Consider the following 21991-nt stretch of genomic DNA (forward strand, 5'->3'; position numbering starts at 1 on the left):
TATTCTGAAAAAGGAGAGAGCAAGGGAAGAAAATTTGAATATTGGCCATTATTTCAAAAAGGAATGATGCATAAAAATAGACAGGTCTTGCTAAAACTGTACAAAGTACTAGTCAGACAATACCTGGAATACAGTTTCAGTCCCTTTTTCTAAGGAAAGATGTACTGGCATTGAAAACAGTCCAGAGTCTACTCGGTTGATTTCGATATGGAGGGAGTTTCTTATGAGAAACTATGTAGATTGGGCTTCTACTCATTGGCATTTAGAAGAATGTGTGTTTTTATTAAAACATACATGAGTCTTATGGGGGTCACAGAGTAGATACAGAGGGGTTGCATCCTTTATGAGTATCTTGGGCTAAAGAGTATAATCTCAGTAAGGGGCTGCCCATTTAAGATAATGAATTTCCTTTCTTGGGGGATAGCGAATCTGTGGAATTCTTGACAGCAGAGGGCTGTCAAGCCTTTGTCGTGAAATACATTTAAGACTAAAATAGGCGTTTAATCAATAAAGGGGATCAAGGATTGTGAGATAAGACAGAAAAGTGAAACTGAAGGTTACCAAAGCAACCATGAATTTATTGAATAGCAGAGCAAAGTCAATGGGCTGAATGGTCTATTTCTGCTCCTACGCCTTACGTGCTTACTAGAGACCTGATTTGAGGAGATGTCATTCCTGTTGGCATGTATGTATGTGGATGGTAGGAAGATGCGCCAGATAGCCTCACTGATTCTCTCCAAAATCAATGTTGTTCATAAAAAGGTTCATGAGCAGACTGGAAGCTGCAAAAAACAAAGCACTCCAACAAATAAACTTCTGTCAGTACTGAACTTCAACAATAAGATATTAACTGTCACTACACTAAAATACTTAATAGGCCGTAAAGTGCTCTGGGATAGCCTAACAAAATCTATACGAAAGACACTAGATGAACAGAAGTTTTGTTTTCCTTGGGAGAAGGTTAGCTGGTAACCAAATTTCTATTAATGTTGGTTTTGGATACATTAGGAAGGGACAAGCAAAATTCACGTCGATTTTCTCAGAGGCAGTGTATTCAAATTCTGCTATGCACTTCACTTTGAGGACACACAAGATGATCAGTGTCCTGAAATACTTAAAAGATTAGGAGTCTACTGTAAGAAATTTAATGCAACCCTTCCACTGGACCAATTTTTTGAATCCAGTTTGCAAATATCAAGAGGTAACTGACTGCTTGTTCATCTTCTAATGAAAAGTCATTCTCTCTACAGATGTTGTCCCATTTCTAAATGGAATATTTCTAAACCATTTTTATTTTAAACACAGTCGTCATTAAACTACTTTAATATTGAAATACACAGCTTGGAACGAGATACCAATGCAAGATGAGAGCTAAGATAAAATCTTGCCAGTAATGTTTGCTTTCATATAACATAGGGTTTCTTCCCTCTTAGCTCATTTTGTTGACATTAACCATTGTAAACAGGGTAATCTAAACTAGGAAGGTACAGTTCATCACGGGTTAATTGATTGCAGCAGGAGACATTGTAAGTCAGCACAAGTACTTCAGGGCCCGAAAGGGCATGAAAATCCAATCAACATAATTGGACTGAGTTCTGGTGGTAACTGTGTGTGGGATTGTCAGTCAATAACTAACCATCATTTAACTGAGACAAAGGCCAATACGTCCATTAATTTTCACTGTCTTAGAACAGGAAAGAATCAGCAGCTTGTATTTATGGAATCTTTCCATTCCACGTCAGTCATATCAGATACAAAGCAACCAATGTGTGGGGCACGGGAGACGACAGGTGGTATTTTATTTTAAGTTTTAAAAAGAAAACTACTTGCTTACACTCAAAGGCTGCACATTGAATTAAAGCCTTTAGTCTCTCAGATACTCAGATGCAAGAAGACAAAGTATTAGCTACATCCTAAAACTTGGAAAGAAAGTAGCTAAAGGGTAGAAAACAACAGGTACATGTTACCTATCAGGGTTGGGAAGTGATGGGTGATACTGAACAAGCTGCTTCTGCTACTGGTGTTAGGACTGCTACTGATTCCAAGACTTGGATTAAGAAACCAAATACAAAACCAAATATTTAGTTTGTATCAATTGTATGCATTCTAGTACAATTTTGCTACCTACAATGTTGAGCTCTGCTCTCCCAGACACAATGGAGTCAAAACAAACATTGGTGGGACTGCAGAAAACAAGAATTATCCAAAATGTAAACATTTGGAATTAAAGGAAAGATTAAGAAACATTAAAATGTCAAGATTGTTAACAGTACAGGAAAAGCAAGTACATAAAATGCTGAGGTAAACTTCACGAATGAGGAACAGGGATGGATTCAGGCATGTAACGGTCAGATGACTGACAGAAGATCTTCAGAGAGAATACGTGGAATGGACTTTCAGCTGAGAGCAGAAGCAGCAAAATTCTAACTTAAGGAACTGGACATTGGCAGAAGAACTGTATCTTTGGCTTGATAACCACAGTTGGTCAAATGGTTTCCATTTCAGGAATCATCCTCATCTCAGTAATACTGAATCACAATCACAATACAGTATATTGAAAACATAAACAAACTTGTTAAATCCACTACAAAACAGCTGAGAGTTCTTTACAGGTGTCAGTGGCTCTGTGACAGTAGTCTAACCTTTCAGTCGGAACAAATGTGGGTTCATGCTAGGTGTTACAAACTTAAACATGGAACCTCAATACCATTTCCATGAAATGCAGAGGGCCGAGGTAGATGTAAAAGATTCCATGTTGCTATATAAAAAACAGGGTTGTTCACCTTGTATCCTGACCAATTGTTAACCCTCAAACAATTATTTAACTGCTCATTGTGGTACCTGGCCTGTTTGCAACATTACAATGACTAGAATTCATTAGCTGCAAACGATTTGGGATATCCAGAGGTCAAACATACAAATTCAAGTCCTTCACTTCCAAAATTAATGGATTTTTTAATGTTGCAATTAGTTGAAAGTCCACAAGTTCCGTATATAAAAATAAAATGAATATGCTCAAGGGTTATTAATCTAATTGCGTCACAAATGTGGGGTTTTACTTGTACAAAACAAACAGCAAACTGTATGAAATACACGTCTCTCTATCTACATTCTATAATAAAAATTTTCACATTGCCACCAAACATCCGTTTTCTAAAAGCCTCTAGCTGGTATATTAAACTTAGAACATTACTGGTCAGAAGCTGCTTTGCGGCAGAATTCAAATGACACATTAACCATCAAATTACATGTCCCACAGCAATGTGCTTGACTCTTAACTGCCCTCTGAGCAATTTGGGAAGGGCAATAAATGCTGGTTTAGCCAACAACACCCTCATCCCATGAATTTAAACAAAAAATGATACCGGGCTCCCAAAGAAATTTAATCCAACTTTCTCCAAAATTATACAGAAAGAGAGTAGATGCTTAATCATTTCTGAATGACAGCCACCATTTGATGAAGGCAAAAGTACATAAAATTGAAAGAATGTTCCTAATTCGTTAACTGGTTAACATTTCAGACAAGTTATGCCATGGTTCAGGGTAATGAGCTCAAAGGCTCCAGCACTGCCTCCATCATTGACTGCAAAATTATTCTGGGAATATTTATCATTACTTGCTCTCAACTTCTCCCAATGCACTCAACTCTAGCCCACACCCCCACACTAAAAATCTTCCCCTCCCAGCTCTCTTGCAGCCTGATCAAAATTTCTCTATCACAGTTGCGGCACACTATTTTTCTAACAAGTACCACAGTCATTGACTTGATTTTTTCCTCCAACCCACTAACTCATGATTGATTCCAAGAAAGCACTAGAACATGGCAAATTTTACAGCTTTTTGGGAATCAAAAAGCCACCAGAAATTGTACATTCAACTGAACAGATTGACCAGGCCACAACACTGTCAACCTGAAAGACAGCATCGCCAATAAAATGGTGGTCCATTCAAGTTTTAATCTCCTGCTCATATACCAGATTAGGGCTCGAAAACACAGCCTGGAGACCCAGACCAAAATTACCTCCCATTCAAGCAGGCTGATAGAACAAGGACAGAAAAGTGTATCGTTTGTTCACACTTAGTTGTCTGCATATAGCTCTGAACCAACACCCTCACCATCATCTCTAAAGCTGGATTCCAGGGCCAGAAACAGAGCCAGAAACAGGATGCAAGTCACAGCTTAGGTTTTAGGAACAGAATGTACGCAAAACTGCAGGCTTGAGGCCATGTGTTCCTGGAAGACATCCAGGGATCCTTATATCCCTCAGTATCCCTAACTTCTTCCATAGCTACTGATTCCACAATAAATTCAGCTCCAGATTCAGAAAAAATCATTTATCAACTGAATCCTTTTCTATTGAATAGAACAGGTGACTGATGTCCATGCAGATAACCAAAACCAATGCAAATTATTCAGAGACACAAACTAGAAGATTTGAACATCCATCCTTTACGGCCTGCTCCATCTCCAGAATGGTAAATGATCTGACAGTGGCCTCAAATTCACATTCCTGCCTACCCTCGATATCTATCTATTTTCTGATTCATCAAGCATTTTTCCACTTGTTCTTTTAAAACGTTCAATGACCCCACCTCTAAATCTCTGGGAAGAGAGTGTCAAAGACTCATGAATCGCAAAAAAAAAAATCCACCTTAAGTGGTATCCCCCTCAATTTTGAAACTGTCACCTAGATTTAGTCTGTTCCACAGGATGTTTCCCCTTTTCAGCATCCACCCTGTTAAGTCCTCTTGGAAATTTTATATACATCAATAAGATCACCCCTCAGCCTTCCAAACATCAATGGATACAGGCCAAGCCTGTCCAATGTTTCCTTAAAAGATATACTCCTTCATTTCCATTAGCAGCCAAGTTACTGCAGCCCTGGAAATTCTCAGTCAACTCGGTAGAACTAAGTCACTGCTCATCCATAAAGAGATAAAGAATAGGCCAGATCAGACTACAATTGGTCGTGTCCTAGTTTATTGCTCAACCTGATACCTTAACTTCCTCTACGTGATTACCTGCATAAACCTCTAAAGAACCTCACGTGATCTTCAGCTATTTACCCATTCATCAGAAACAGAGCCAGCTGCCAAGGAAACCAGAAATCAACCCGTTGTAGTGTTTCCACAAGCAAGTTTTAACATAGGTGCAAAACTATTTTTAGCTTCACACAAATGCTAACTAGGATCGGACAGTTTTTGGAGGAGGGACAGCAAGCATGAGAGTGAGTGGTAGACAGTATTCGGATAAAAATAGCATGCCACCAACTCCACGTAGTCTTCGTCAAATACACCATAAATAGCCTTCCTTCTGGGAAATTCTGTTCTGGGCTAAAAGTTTAAACAATCTTGAACAAATTAAAATATTTAGCAGAGAGGGGCATTCAGTGTGGGGTGATCAAATCTCAAGCAACAGTTAACTTCACGTAAAATGTACCATTTGCACTTTAAAGGTAAAAAGTAATCAAAAAAAAAAAAAAAACACCTGAAACTTCCCGGTCTAGTTTCTGTACCTTTGGCAACAAATTCAATCCAATGTAATCGAGTTACATGCTTCATGGAAACGCAGAACAACGCAAAGGAATTATTAAAAATTGAACACCAAGATTTATGCAGAGGGTGGTGCATATATGGAATGAGCTGCCAAAGGAAGTGGTGGTGGCTCGTACAATGACAACATTTAAAGACAACTGGATGTGTATATGAACAGGAAGGGTTTAGAAGGATATCGACCAAAAACTGGCAAATGGGACTAAGTCAGATTGGGATGTCTGGTCAGTGTGGATGTGCTGGACCGAAGGGTCTATTTCCATGTTGTATGACACTATGACTCTGTAAGAGGTGGTGGAGTACAGAAAGAAATAGTATAGGAAGAAACCAAGTGGGAGAAAGGTTACAGAAAATATGGTGTAATTTCCCCCACCTGACTAAAAATAGATTACACAAGAGAATGAAACGAGCAAATTAACTTCATCCACTTCCAATTTTAAATTAATTTTTTAAAACGTTTGACCATGCAATTCTCCTGCTCCCAAGCCTCACGCCCAGTATCACATAGCCTGACCATTGGAATCATTCATTCAGAAAGCACATTTGACATCTTGGAGCATCTTTATATCAAGTTACTGAAGCACAACCAGATCCAGGATTAAAAAAAACACTGCTCAGGGCCAACATCTTCAATGGCTGTCTTTGAACTTTTGAACATGTGGAGGAGGGATGTGGATTGAACATCTATTTGCTTTTGCAGTTTGTGGGACAAAACAGTTTCTTCCTATCTGGATTTGCCGCATGATTTAATGCTTGGCGCAAGGAAGAATTAGTTTATTTTTATACAAAGGAACCCTAATAGCTCTGGCAAAAAAAAGGATAGTCTTGACTGGAACACTTAATCAAAATACCATACTCCACAAATCAGTACAATATCAATGGTCTGATCAAATTAGATAACATCGCTGCAGTCAAAAGACTACTAAAAGACTTGCTCCATTTCCATTACCTACTTCAGGTAATTTTCCTATTACTTGAAGGCTTTTCTAGGTAATAGGTTTTCTGCTCTTTGCCATGATTGACAATAGCTCTTGTCCTCCAGCAATACAATTTTACTGTATTATACATAAACCAAACTGAAAAATTCTGAAGGACAACAATTCTAAATCAACCTATCAATACTGGAAAGACAAATTCATTAATTACATACAGCTGATTTGCTCCAGTACAGCAAGAACTAATCATTGACCCAAGACGCTCGCTTTCTTTGACTTGGAGAATATGTCAATTATGTGCTGGAACAAAGAAACTCAAATTTTGACAGATGCCTTAGAAACTGAAAATGCTTAAGGCTTCAAAGTAGCTAAAACATTTAAATCCATGAGCAAATACACACTGGGAGGGAACCCTCACCTTCCCTGCCTTAATATACTTCAGGACAGAAAAATTCCAACAGTAGAGTGCAAGAACACCTTTTGCTCAACAGTCTGAGATGCATAGGCTCAAAAAAATAAGGAAAATTGCCCATTCTATCTTGAAATGAGTAAAGTGAAGAGGTTGTGACGGGAGGAAGAGCTCAAGGGAGGGAAAGGAAGGGAAAGGAGGGAAGAAGAAGGGTGAAGAGGGGGGTCAGGGGAAGAGAGGGGTAGGGGAAAAAAAACAGCAGAGCAGGAGGAGATCTTCCTTTAAAATTACAACAGAAGTTGTCATGCCTGAGCAGTCAGTTGATGGTAAACGTGGTCTGCGCTTAGCCGCAAGGAATCGACGGACATGCATGCACAAGCTTTGTTACTATCTTTCAAATCATGTTTCATCAAGCAAAGTGGAATCATCTTTTTTAAAAACAAATTTACTTTATTAAAATCCAGACAACTACAACCAGGCTACACTGGAACACCATTACTCTATTGAGACTTTGTACAAATGGCTTTTTAAGTTAAAATAAGTTAATAACCACCTTAAATCAAGTGTTTATACAAATATAACTTTTTAAACACACAATTGCATCATGGCAAGTTGGCTAGTTAGCATTAATCCTCTCGAAAAAAATCAAGTCAAATCACATCAAATGCTGAAATCTAAGAGCCCAAATATTGCTGGGCTACAACGTGCTTTCATATGTTTGTTTGAATTTTTCCAACATTTATGAACCGTTGAGGGAGGAAAATTAGGTCCAGCGATACTGTTCAAGTTATCTTAAATTAAAAGGATCAAGCTTTTTAAATGTAGCAACTATTACACTTACCTTCTGCAAAGGAAGTACCATAAATGCTCCACCACCACTTGCTTCCACAATTATTGCCACAAATTTGGGATTTACAGCACAGAATGAACTATCCCAAGTGACCCTGGAAACTCGGATGTCATCATAGCATTGGTCATTTTTCACAGCCTGTCCGAAGACGTGCCGAAATTTGCTCTGTCGTACAACCCTCCGCTGTTGCATCTCTGAAAGAATTTTTATTGAAGAAAACATGTTAACACTATGCAATCAACAGAAGTTCCCAATCTAGAACGGATGGCAACATTTTTATTTAGCTAACTTTAATGGCATCATGATAGTCATAGAAAACTTCGATGCAGACACACTGTGGCTTCTTCCTCTGTGCTTTGCAGTAATTATGGGCATGTGAAAAGTTTGAAGTCTGCTCATCTGAACCTCAAAGTAATAAGGTCAGAAGTCACACAGTCAGTCACCTAATGAAGGAGCACAGCTCAGAGCGTGAGATTTCAAGTAAATCTGTTGGACTATAACCTGGTGTCGTGTGACTTCTGACCTTGCCCACCCCAGTCCAACAGTGGCTCCACAACATCTCCAACTAATATGCAATGTAGATTCTGTGCTTCTAAAGTTCAAAATCAGGTTACATCCTATCCTTCAGTTTCAGGAATTATGAATATCTTCAGCTATGGGATCATCTACAAATTTGGATACCACTCCTTTCAAGGCCTTAAATTCATATCATCAATGTGCAGTGAACAGAAGTGGCCCTAAAGTTGAATCCTCCTCTAATAACTGAAAAACAAAATGCCCTACTTCAGTTTATTATTTTCAATTAACCTTCTCCAGTAATCTCCCAAGAGGCATCTTATCAAAGATGTTCCTAAAGACAAACACGTTATCCATTTTATTTTATTTTATTTTATCTTCTACCATGACCATCACTTTCTCATAACTTTGAGAGATTCAAAACACAACCATTCCTTCTGGAAATTAATGCTGGGCGTAGCTAACAATGTTCTTCAGGTCAACATATGGTGGTTTCAATAAAAAAACTAAAATTTTCCCTATCACAAATTAAGTTGACTGTCCTATAATTATCTGGAATGGCCACCTCCCTCCTTAAACATAGGTATTAGACTGGTTATTTTTGAAGCCTCTGGCACACATCCATATCCAATGAAAACCTTATATAATTTGCAGGAACTCTGCAATTTTCTTAGTCATGTCCCAGAATGTATCCAGTCAAGCCTGTGAGCTTTGACTTCCTTATCCATCATATAATACAGCTGGTCTCATGGTCAACCACCCAGTATACTCCTCCTACCCAATATCTTTCCCTTCAGTAAGCGCTGTACTTCAACTATTTTTGATCACCAAGCTCTAAATAGTTTTATCTAAGAGAGAGTATAAGCTCGTTTGCTTAAGCAAATTTTGCTTTTAAAAAGGGCAATATCTTGAGCAAAAGGCTTTGCTGCGCCTCCCTTCTTTTACTTGGAAACAGTCCAATGGAGATCGTTATAATCAGTAAAAAGGTTGATGGGTAAGTTGTAGTTGAGATGAAAACCGAAAGAACTGCAGATGCTGTAAATCAGGAACAAAAACAAAGTTGCTAGAAAAGCTCAGCAGGTCTGGCAGCATCTGAGAAGGAAAAAATAGAGTTAACATTTCAGGTCCAGTGACCCTTCCTCAGAACTTTGTTTTTCTAGATGAGATGTATTCATTTGTTGGGCAGATCAAAACTAGGATGAGACACTCCCTCACAAATCCAAATAGGATTTCAGGGCAACCCAGAGTGACTAGAAAATGGAACTTGCTGCTATGTGAATTGGTGAGACAAATGGTATGAACACATTGGAAGGGAAAGCTCAAGTATACTAGGGGAAATGAAACAAAAACAAGCTGGCTACAAAGGTTAAATTAAAAATCCAATGTCTCATGATATGAGAAATTGCAGGCAACTGCACAAGCACACTCATCCAGAAACAAAAATGCAGGCAATTCCAGACCTGCTTAAAATTTAAAAGTCATTTAACAAGCATAGATGATGGTTAGGTCCACACAGGTACCAATGATATAGGCAGAAAGAGGAAAAAAAAAAGAGATACTGCTGAGGGAATGTGAGTAGCTAGGGATTAAATTAGAAAGCAGAACCCAAAAAAAGGTAATTATCTCTGGATTACTACCTGAGCCACAAGCAAATTGCCACAAGGTCAACAAGATGAAAAAGTGGGTCAAAAAAACTGGTGTGGGATCACAGGATGTTGGCACCACCACTGGGGAAGGAAGGACTCCACCTGAATCATACCGGGACCAGAGTCCTGATGAATTGCATAACTCGGGCTGTGGATTGGGCTCAATAGGGAAAACAGTGGAGCAGCAATGGCATGCATTTCTAGGGATAATTTGGGAGGCACAGCAGAAATTCAGCCCAAGAAAAAAGAAACACACTATGGGATAACCATGGCTGACAAAGGAAATCAGGGACACCATAAAAGCAAAAGGAAAAGCATACGATGGGAAGACGACCATGGGAAGCCAGCATATTGGGAAGTCTTTGAAAACCAGCATAGGGCGACTAATAAAAAACTAAGTCGGGAGAAGACAAAGTACTAGAGTAAGTTGCAATCTTTTTTATTTTACTAGCTAAGAGTTATTTTTACACATCTGAAAGGTAAGACAGATGCAAGAATGGACATTGGACATTGGACTTTTGGAAAATAAAAGGTTCGAGAAACAGAAATGGAGAACAAAGAAATAGTAGAAAAACTGAATCGGTACTTTGCATCAGTCTTCACAGTGGAAAACACCAGAACTTGAGACTTAGGGGGTAAAAAGAGCGAGTATAGTAACTACCACTAAGGCGGTGGTGCTGGGGAAGCTGAATGGTCTGAAGGTTGATAAATCACCCGAACCAGATGGACTACACCAGAGGGCTGAAGGAGATAGCGGAGGAGATTATAGAAGCATCAGAAATGATCTTTCAGAAATCACTGGAGTCAGGGAGGGTCCTAGAGGATGGGAAAACAGCTAAATGTAACAAACTTGTTTAAGAAGAAAGGGAGGGAGGAAAAAAAAAAAAAACAGGAAACTATAGGCTGGTCAGCCCTACCTCTGTCATTGGTGAGATTGGAATCCATTATTAAGGATGAGGTTGCAAAGTACATGGAAGTGCAGGGTAAAATCAGGCTCAGTCAGCATAGCTTTGTCAAGGGTGTCATGTTTACGAATCATTAGAATTCTTGAGGTGGTAATGAACAAGTTAGTCAAAGGAGCGCCAGTGGACATGTCTTACTTGGATTTCCAGAAAGCCTATGACAAGATGCCACACAGGAGATTGCTAAATAAGAGCCAATGATGTTAGGGACAAGGTAATGGTATGGATAGAGCATTGCCTGACAATAAGTAGGCAGGGAGTGGAGATAAGGGTTTTCTCTCCCAGGATGGCAGCCAGTAACTAGTGGGAGTTCCATACAAGTCAGTTTTGGGACCACAACAACTATTCACGTTATATATTAACGATCTGGACTAGGGAACTGAGGACATTGCTAAGTTTGCAGACGACAAAAGATAGGTTGGCGTGGGCGGTGAAGAAGAGAAGAACAGGTAATCTTGAGGAAGTGGGAGGCTGCAGATGGACTTGGGCAGGTTAGGACAGTGGGCAAAGAAGTGATAGATAGAATACAACGTGGGAGAGTGTAGGTAGGGAGAACAGGCACAGACTATTTTCTAAATGGGGAAAGGTTTTGAAAATCTGAAGCTCAAAAGGGGCATAGGAGTCCTAGGTCAGATTCTCATTTAGGTTCAGTTGGCAGTTAAGGTGGCAAATGCAACTTTAGCATTCATTTCAAAAGGACTAGAATACAAGAGCAGACACGTACTGAATAGAGTCAGAGTCAGAGTCCTACAGCATGGAGACAGGCCCTTCAGCCCAAACTGGTCCATGCCAACCAAAATCTCCATCCACATTAACCCAAATTTCCCTGCACTTGGCCCATATCCTTCTAAAAAACTTCCCTATCCATGTATATGTCCAAATGCCTTTTAACTGTTGTTCATGTACCCACCTCAAACACTGGCTGGCAGGTCATTCCATATGCATACCACCCTGTGTTAAAAAGAAGAAAGCTGCCCCTCAGGTTCCCATGTATTCTTTCGCCTCTTACCTTAAACTGATGGCCTCTGGTCCTCGATTCCCCAACCCTGGGAAAAAGACTGAGCGTATTCACCTTATCCATGCCTCTCAATCTTGTACACTTCTACAAGAATTCCCCTCAGTCTCCTGTGCTCCGAAGAAAAAAGTCCTTGCTTGTCCAACATCTCCCTCTAACTCCTGGTGACATTCTGGTAAATTTCTTCTGCACTCTTTCCGGTTTAATAACAACCTTCCCTTAGCAAGGTGACCAAAGCGGAACACAGTACTTCAAGTGCGGCCTCGCCAGCGTCCTGCACAATATCAACATAACTTTCCAACGCCCTGATTGATGAAGGCCAGTGTACTAAAAGCCACCCTCACTGCCCTGTATACCTGCGACTCTGCTTTCAGAACTGTGCACCTGAACTCCAAGGTCCCTCTCTTCCCCTCCACTCCTTTAAGGCCCTACCATTCAGCATGAAACTCCTAACTGGATTTGACTTTCCAAAATGCAACACCTCACACTTATCTATATTAAACTCCTTCCCCAGCTGATCAAGATCCTGCTGCAATTTCTGATAAGCTTTCTCATTGTCCATGATACCACTGATTTTAGTGTCATCTGCAAACTTACTAATCATGGCTTGTATATTCTCAACCAAATCATTGATAGAGATAACAAACAGCAATAGGCCCAGCACCCACCCGAGACGCACTGCTAGTCACAAGCCTCCAGTCAGAGAAGCTTCCTTCCAGTGTTACCCTCTGCTTCCTACCATCAAGCCAACTGTGTATCCAATTTGCCAGCTCTCCCTGGGTTCCATGCGATCTCACCTTCCAGAGTAGCCTTCCATGTGGAACCTGAAATGGGCTTACTGAAATCCGTACTGACTACATCTACTGCCCTGCCCTCAACCACCTTCCTGGTCACTTCAAAGAAGTCTAACAAATTTGTGAGGCATGATGTCCCACATACACACAGCCATGCTGACTACTCCTAATCAAACCCTGCATGTATATCTTATCCCTTAAACTTCTCAAGTAAATTACCTACCACAGATATTAGGCTTACTGGTCTAGAATTCCCAGATTTTTTCCTTTTCAACCTATCTTGAATAAGGGCACAACATTTGCTTCTCTCCAGCCTTTTGGGACCTCACCTGTGGTTAACTATGATGCAAATATATCAGCCAGGGCCCCTGCAATTTCTTGGACATATTTGGTCAAGGTCAAGAAATTTACCCACATTCATACATTCTAGGCTGTACAAGACTTTGGTCAGACTGTGTTTGGAATATTGAGAGCAGTTTTGGGCCCTGTATCTAAGAATAGATATGCTGGCACGCAGAGGAAGTTTATAAGAATGATCCAAGGTTTAAAGGGTTTGTCACATGAACAGAGGTTGAGGACTCTGGGTCTGTACTCGATAGAGTTTAGAAGTACGGTGGGGGGGGGGGGGGGGGGAAGAGAGGGGATTCTCTGCAAAAAAAAAAACTTTCAGAATACTGACAGGCCTGGATAGAGTGCCTGTGGAGATGATGTTTTCACTAGTAGGGCAGACTCGTACTCAAGGGCAGAGCCTCAAAGGAAGGACTATCCTTTAGAACTTAGGGACGGAATTTCTTCCACCAGGAGGATAATTAGTCTGTGGAACTCATTGCTGCAGAAGTCTGTGGAGACTAAGCCTTTGAATGTATTTAAGAAGATAGGTCTTGATTAGGAAGGAGATCAAAAGGTTATGGGAGGCGGCAGGAGAATGGGATCAAGAAACATATCAGCCATTATCAAATGGTGGAGCAGCCTCAATGGGCCAAGTGGCCTAATTCTGCCCTTACGGTCTTATGCATCGTATGAATTTAAAATCTCCTATTATTTTGCTAATAAACCGTCTACTTTGGCTACAAATTTCCTCTTTCATTTACTTTCCATAATTGGAGATCCCTAATAAAAGGTCCACAAGCTGTTTTATCCTTTCTGTATTGATGCTGTACTGCTTCCTTGTCCACATCAATCTCCTCCACAGTATATTTCATCTTTTCACCAATGTCTCCACTTCACACCTCATTTTTTCTATCCCCTTGAATATAACCAAATGTGTTCATTCTCTTTCTCTCCCCCCCCAGTTTAAGGCAGGACTCCAATTACACCTATAATTTTCCTCTAACTATTGGCCAATTCCCATATTCTACAAATTGCAATTAAGTGCATTTTAACCCTTGTTGCTTATTTAAAAACAAAAATCATTTTTCATAACTAATTTAACCCTGAGGTTATCCCCAAATGTCACTTCAGATTTTCCCTCAATTCTATAATTGGTGATTTTGATTTTATTTGATTTGACTTGTTAAATTATCTATATATTATCTTCTATTTTCCTTTCTCAATTCACTTATCTTAATGAGTTGGCTTCCCTAGTTGCAGAGTCTAGAACCAGGCATCAGTCTCAGGATAACCTTTAGGGATTGAGCCAATATATTTCTGCAGAGGAGTGAGAATCTTTGAAATTCTCTACTTGAGGGGGCTGTGGATCATCTTCAAAATGGTGCATTACATGCATGTTTGTGGCAGTTTCTGGTCTAAATGCAATAAAAGCAGAGCTCAGTCTGTTTTAGCAATTTAATCCCAAGTATTATCAAGGGCATCCTAATTACTGCACGCTACACTTCAAATTTGCTGGTTAAAGGCTCCATGTCACACAGTATGCGAAGTGTTGAGACAGCAGCTGAGTTCAAAATACTATTTCACATTGTTACCAAACAAGTTCTTTTATTATTGGACTGTGTGTCAAAATAAGTGTTATTCTAGCTGTCTCCAAATAACATTCTGGAACCCAGGCGTCTATGATACATCTGTGGTATATGCACTGCACAGGAGAATGAAGATTTGTATTATCTAACGTCTTTTCAAAACTCATCACAGCCTCAAAGCACTTGAAAGCCTACAGCCTGGTTGACAAGACTGCTACTAACTGAATCACCAGGTCACAGTAAGAGGAGGAAGCAGGTTTGATCACTTTTGAGAATCAAGGTAGCAGTTCCTACCAGAATATTGTTGTGAACTTGTAGCGTACTCTAAATGGCTTTCCATCTCCATCGCCCCCAAATGTCATAGGCCGTAGTTGAGGTTACCAGCATAAGTCACTTATTGATTGCTACTCAGCAACATAACTGGAATGCGATTCTGATTCTTCCTATAATGGTGCAGCATAAAAGTTAGGAGGTCATGTGCCTGCAAGACCCCATCTTACCATAAAGCATTGTCTAAAAAAGAGGAACGATGGCAAGAGCCAAACAAACTAAAATATTAAGGACATGTGTAATTATAGTTTCACAAATCTTAGCTGCACATTTCTCGGAGTTTCCTCTGGCACAAACAAATCAAAACAAATACCTAATAATCCACAAAGACTTTACAACATCAGGTCAAGCTTGGTAGGTTCCAAAAGGAACACAAGCCTTTATGTAGCTCATTTTAATGTTCCATTAAAAAGTATTATCCCATCTCTCAGAACTTTCTGCAGTAGTTCATTGCCAACTGCACCCTGACCATAGGCTACACCATGCTTCACACAAACTGGTTTGAAGACTCTAGCAAACAGTACAATTTAAGAAATCAAAGAGTAAAATACTGGATGTTGTAAATTGGAGGAGGCATGAAAATAGAAAATGTTGGAAATACTCATGGGGCTGGCAGCATCAGCAGAGAGGGAAACAGAGTTAATGCTGCAGATCAATGAGGCTTTATCAGAACTGCGGAAGTTAGGAATTTAATACTTTTGAGAAAAAGAAGAGGACCAAAGTGAAAGCCTGTGATAGAAGAGGTTAAAGGTCAAAATAGTTCAATGTACAAAGCTAAAATTAGTGAGATAAGATGCATCTAGATTTGAGAAAAAAGAATCATGAACAGTTGCCACCCAAAAGCCAAAAAAAAAAATGTAGCCACAGTAAAATTAAAACCAAAAAGAAAAATTAAAAACAAACAGGGAAGGGGTGGGTACACGAGTGAAATCGAATGGACACAAATCAAAGTCCTTTCAAAGATGGAATAGATGGGGGCCAGGACGTGATTCTTGCTTGAGCAAAAAGCAAAAAAGAATTCAGGAGTGTTAGTACGGCAAGTAGCAAAGGAGGAACAGATGAGACAGAGAACGAAAGGTGCAAAAACTGGGAGAAGCAATAACAACTTGACAGGAAGAAAATGTGTGGAAATGCAGACATGGTAACTGGGAGTCAGTGACTTCATGAGATGAAAACAAAGTAGTGCAAATACTCAATAGGTCTGACAATCTCTTTTGCTGTCCACAGATGCTGCCAGATTAGAGTCTTGCAGCATGTGCAGATTTAGAAGAATTAAGTGAATTTGAGGAAAGCAAAGAAATTGATTGGCTGATGATACCCCTGCAGTTCCCAAGGAGAAGATCTAGAGGGGGAAAGGTCCTGGTGGAGAGAAATTCTGGGGATTGGAAACAAGGTCCAATGTGCAGTAGTGAAGATTCCTGCCAAAGTAGTTCTTTCAGGACATGCTCCAATAAGTGCGTTTAAGCATTTTTCATTATTGTAATTCTTTGGGCTCCAGCAAGACTGCCTACTACAAATCTAATAATGGCATTAGTGTAGTAAAATGCCAGGCATTTAGAATAGCCATTAAACTGCTTCAGGTTCATCTGTTGCTTTAACCCTTATCCATCCCACTGCTGCAACTCAATCTCTCATTCTACCCTTCAAAAACTTGAGATTTTTTAAATACCTGTTGCAAGTGTTCTTATTCACAAATACTGTTCAGGCACCATTCCTATGCTTGCTAGCTTATATTAACCTTTGCTTAAACAAAAAAGTTATTTCAAAATTCTCATTCTTGTTTTCAAATCCATGGCCTTTCAATCTCTATGCATCCTCTCCAACCCTACAACTCCAAGATACCCGCTCTCCTCTAATTCCAGCCTCTTGAACATCCCCAGTTTTAACTGCTCCACCACTGGTGGCTGTGCTTTCAGCTTCCTGGATCCTAAGTGCTGGTATTTCCTTCTTCATTCTCTCCATCTTTCTTTTTAGAAGATAGTCATTAAACTTGGTTAAAGCTTTTGACCATTCTCCCTAATGTGTCTTGTGCAGCTTAGTGACAAACTTTGCTTTAGGGCTCTCCTGTGAAACATCTAAATATACCTTTATGTCAAAAGGTACTACAGAAATAAATTTGTTGCAATTAAAGACTGTCAAATATGGAGATCTCAAAACATGTAATCAAAGGTTTGGACAAAGAAGTTAGTTTTAAAACGAGCCTTACAGGAGGGGAAGTTCACAGGTAAAAGGGTTTGGGAAAGGAATTCCAAAGCTTAGGGCTGAAGGAGTTGAAGGCACTGCACCACTGCTGGAGTAATGAAAATCATGGGGACAAAAGATCAGCTTCAGGAGAGCAGAGACCTTGAAAAGGTTTTGACTGGAGATTACATGACAAAGACATCTGAAAAGAAGGATAACACTTCAAACTCATACTCCAGTGTGACCCTCTCTACATAAAAAACACTCATCTTTCCCCATCTCCCAAGTAATAATTTGAAGAGGATGGCCTTGTCCAATTGCTCACCTGAAGTAAAGTATGCTCCTATTCATCACGGTGATACCTAAATCTTCCGACAAAATCATGTTGTTTCTTTTGAAAAAGTGCATTACGTGAGAATTCAAACTTGACGGTAACTAAAGTGCAGACCAAAATTAACTTCTTCTAATACAGTACATTTAGCACAATGATTACATGTCAAACATACATTTTCATTTTCCAGCCCCAGCTGAATGGCTTTGGACACTGACCTTTCCCAACTACATTTCTGAAACAGCTGCCCCAAGTTTTAGTGAGTCCCTTGGCACATTACAGTTGGCAACACTGGGTTACTAACAACCCTTCATAAAGGGCAACAAGTTTCAGGCAGATGAAGGAGGACTTTTTCCTGAGTTCATGATCCTCCAGCTGCAGTTGATGCTTGGAGAGTGCACCGTTAAACAAGAATGCCTGGCATGTTTTGGAAAGATGCTGAATTTGAAAATCCTCAAAATTTGCTTAGCTTTGCTTTACTGCTCCAGCAGAAATAGCTCAAGACTCCTCATAATAGGTATCCCTCAGAAAGGGTGGTCCTATTTAAACCCAGCCAAAAACGAGATTAAACACTGTTTCTAACATCTCACATGTACCACTGTGAACAGTTTTGTAATATTAAATTTGTGGCAGCAACTTGTGCTGTTTGGGATTTATTGGAAGGGGTCAATAGATTTTAAAAATAAATGTAGTAGAGTCTAAAAGAATATACACAATGCTGGAAAGTCAGCATGTCCATTAGTAGCACAGGCACAAAATTAACATTCTCTTTTCAGATGGAAGATAAGCAATTAGTACATCACATTACAGCTATATTAAAAATTGCTTTCCCTGCATCCCATGCCTTAGAGTTTATATAGAATTCCCTTTAAAGGGGCTTAAATTGACTAGCAGCACTCTAACACTTTAAATTTTGGAATTGCATCCTTTAGAAACCTCATCCACCCAAAAAAGGCTATGCCACAGTCACATGGAGACTGAACTGAATCAGTTAGCAAGTGGATTGATGAGTTGAAAACCCTGCTATATTCTGGATGATGTTTCACCATTAGACACACCCAACCCTATTTACAAGGCAACCATGAAATCAAATCCTCAGTCCAGACTGATTACAGGTTAGATAAATTCAATACAAAGTTCATTCATGACTTAATAAAACTGTGACAACTATCAGGAAAGCACCACAGATGGCAAAATACATAAATCATGATGGTACAAGATGCCTCTAGTAAAACCATGCTAGAGTATACGCAAACAGCCGTTTCTCATTCCAATTTCACCTGGCTGAACGAACACTCGTAGGCAAGTCAGACAAGGGAGCGAGCGAGGGGGAGGGAAGGAAAAATAGAGAGATTGAAGAATAAAAAGGGATTCAAAGAGTAGGATGAAAACAGTTGAACAGCACAGCCTGTAAGTGACAAAGATAAAGCTCTCTTCGTGGAAGCACACAATATTAACAATGGAAGCACGAAGATACACAATATGTAGTCAGGGCCTCAACCTCAGGGTTGAATAGCATCAACAGTCCACTACCACTTCAGCTCAAAATCATAGCTGCGGGGCAGGGGGGTTGGAAGAGCAGGAGGTGAAAGAGATGGAATCAATGGCATGAATTCACAGACTGTGGTTAGGATCAAAATGTCAGCCATTTTCCCCAATGTGAAGGTAACTGGGACTAGCCAAACAAAAAATATTAACAGAGGCAGTAAAGTTGGAGATTTGCCTTATTGATGCTCACTGATGATTTCACTAAAACAGCATGTAGGTCATGGAAAAAAAGCCAAGGACAAATTACTGTGAGACTCGAGGCAAGTGCATTGGTACAAAAGGAGTGCTCTGGCTGTGATCAGACAGGTGGAGCCATTAAAGAGATATTCCACTGAAACAGACAACAGACGCATGGAGATGTGATCAACCACTTTAATGGCTATGAGGATGAGGAGGGTTGGTGGATCATGGGAGTCAAGAATGGTCATGAGTTTGGTTAGTGCCATATTAAATTGGAAGTGTGACTGACATTCAAACATGGAGCTGAGAAAGAGGAGCTTAGATCAGTGCTTCCCATACAATGTAGGGTAACGTGAGAGCTCAGCTCAGAAGTCAAGCCATCAGCAGATCAACAAGAATCAGATCGGACAAGGTGGTTGCTGACACAGCATGAAGGAGGAGGAAGTGGCTAATCTACAAAGGGAACAAGTGAAGAGCTGTGGTTTAATATTTGGAGATTCGGAGGTCAAGTCCCATTAACTTGGATAGCATTCTTGAGTTTAGAAGAAAGAGGAGTGAGCTATTCACAGTTTAAAATCGGTTAAAGGATTTAATAAGAGTGGATACAAAGAAAGCAATCTGAGGAAATTCAGAACGAGCTAGCTCAACTGTAAAGTTTGAGGCAGGTTACATCAAAGGGAAGGGGAAAAACAAACGAGTTCTGTTCCACAAAACTTTGGATACTGCCAACTGAAATGTTCAAGACCAAGTTCAACTGATCTCGTTAGGTAAGGTTACCAAAAAAAAAATGGATAAAAGCCAGATAAAGGGCACTAAGGTATGGATCAATCATTAACTAAACTATGATTTGCTCTGACAGGGAATTCCTTGAGCTTCGTATGTAACCTAAATGTGAAGCTTTGCAATGCAAAAATTCTCATATGTATTATATTTATATAAATTTACATCCTTGGGACATCTCAAAGTGCCCATAGCCAATTAATTTAATGCCATCACTGCTGTAACAAAAAGGAAAAGATGGAAGGTCAATTTTGTAAATGTACAAACTTGAGATAAAGTCTTAAATTTCCTTTATTCGTTCATGGGATGAAGGTGTTGCTGGCTCAGTCAGCATTTACTGCCCATTCCTAATTGCCCAGAGGGCAGTTGAGAGTCAACCACATTGCTGTGGGTCTGGAGTCACACGTAGGCCAGACCAGGCAAGAAAGGCAATTTCCTTCCCTAAAAGGGATTAGTGAAGGAGATGGGTTTTTCCGACAACCGGCAATGGGTTCACATTAATCATTAGATTCTTAATTCCAGACATTTATTGAATTCAAATACCACCATCTGCCGTGGCAGGATTCGAACCCAGGTCTCCAGAACATTACCTGGGTCCCTGGATTAACAGTCCAGCGATAATACTAATAGGCCATTGCCTCCCCATTTTGACCGAGTGGACAGGACAGCACAGCAGAAAACACAGTAATACAGGAAAATGTCGAGAATGGAACTTCACATACACAATCAGCAAAATACTGCATCCAAATGTAAAGTATCTATGATTAGGAGCGGATTGAGAGTGTTGAAGTCTGGCCTCGAGTGAATCGCCTGCCAAAACATTTTTCAAAACTGGAAAATAACTGATTATGTTTTCTTCCTTCCCCCAAACACCCATCACCCACATCCTCTGAGCTATTTCAAGACCAAGAGCAGCAGTATTGAGCTAAAGCGCACAGTGATTCCTCATTCCAGAGGAAGAGGATCTGCAAAGGAGTTAAAATGCAGGAATAGTCATCTCAAATTGTTGAACACAGCACTGTGCATGATTGCAGGGCAGGTGTAAAACTTTGTTCGGTAAATTTCATCTTTTGGAAAGAATGTCTGGTTGAAGCATTTCTATCAAATGTTGAAACGTAATATTTCCCCAACAAACGAAAATGATAGTAAAATGACTTGCACTATCAAGATCCGGAGATAAACAGCTTAGTGATGTTCTGCAATAGCAGGTAGGGGAAAACAAAGTTGTGATGTGTATTATGGCTCGTATACCTTTAAGAGGCATGCGCACTTTATCACTGCCATACAGCATGTGATAAGAGTATATAAAACTCTCATAATCCATCTTACCTCTGATTACCTGAAGCATGACACCCTCCTGTGTAATAACAGTTTATAATATTAGCTCATATTTAGGAATGCACTGATTGTACACAAGTTCATCGAGGCTAACAATGTGGAAGGATTGGTCACCTGCTGTAATTTGCTTTTCGCTTGGTGACTTGGAACCTCATTGTGTTTGCATTTATACACCTTAATGCTTTGTTTGCTGTGAGTGTTGTGCCATCTTGTTGGCCACTGTCATTTTGTTCTGGTGTCTGGCTTGATATTTGGAACCAGATGTCCTGCTCATGCATGTTCAATGTCCTTTGTTGTCACGTGCACTTACATATACCAAGAAGAGGTCAATTTTTTTTTGAGTGGGTGCAACAGCTGCATCTAATTGCAGATTTTCTTGATTTTAGTGTGCTTTGTTGACCATAGCAAGAGTGTTGGCTGTCTAAAACATGTTTTTAGTCTATTATGGCTTCATGCTTGGGCCTATCTTTAAGTAATGTCAGTGACAAGCCCTTTTTAGATGCCAAGAGATCCTTCCTCAAAGCTTTAATTGGTGTAAATGCAATGACTTTTTCATTTCAAAAATATACTTTATTCATAAAAATATCTTTATGTACATAGTGTCACTAGAGAGTTCAGTTCTTTACAGTATTTATATATGGAGAACAAACAAATAAACCCAAGGTATTTCTTACTTATTCAAGACACGTAACTGAACAGACCCCATT

General features: G+C 39.8%; 1 protein-coding gene across 3 annotated transcripts in view; it reads right to left on the reverse strand.

Annotated features, from left to right (window-relative positions):
• The window catches only part of LOC109916125 (coronin-1C-like), a 165415-nt gene that overhangs the window by 86633 nt on the left and 56791 nt on the right, over positions 1 to 21991 (reverse strand). For 2 of the 3 annotated variants that reach the window (XM_048611299.1, XM_048611301.1), the window contains exon 2: positions 7739 to 7941. The exons of the other annotated variant lie outside the window; for it this stretch is intronic. In XM_048611299.1, coding sequence (XP_048467256.1) covers positions 7739 to 7941 — 203 coding nt within the window. The remainder of the gene's footprint in view (positions 1 to 7738; positions 7942 to 21991) is intronic. 3 annotated transcript variants of the gene reach the window in all.

The sequence above is a fragment of the Rhincodon typus genome, chromosome 24 (genome assembly GCF_021869965.1).
Source record: "Rhincodon typus isolate 14 chromosome 24, sRhiTyp1.1, whole genome shotgun sequence".
NCBI classification, from domain to species: domain Eukaryota; kingdom Metazoa; phylum Chordata; class Chondrichthyes; order Orectolobiformes; family Rhincodontidae; genus Rhincodon; species Rhincodon typus.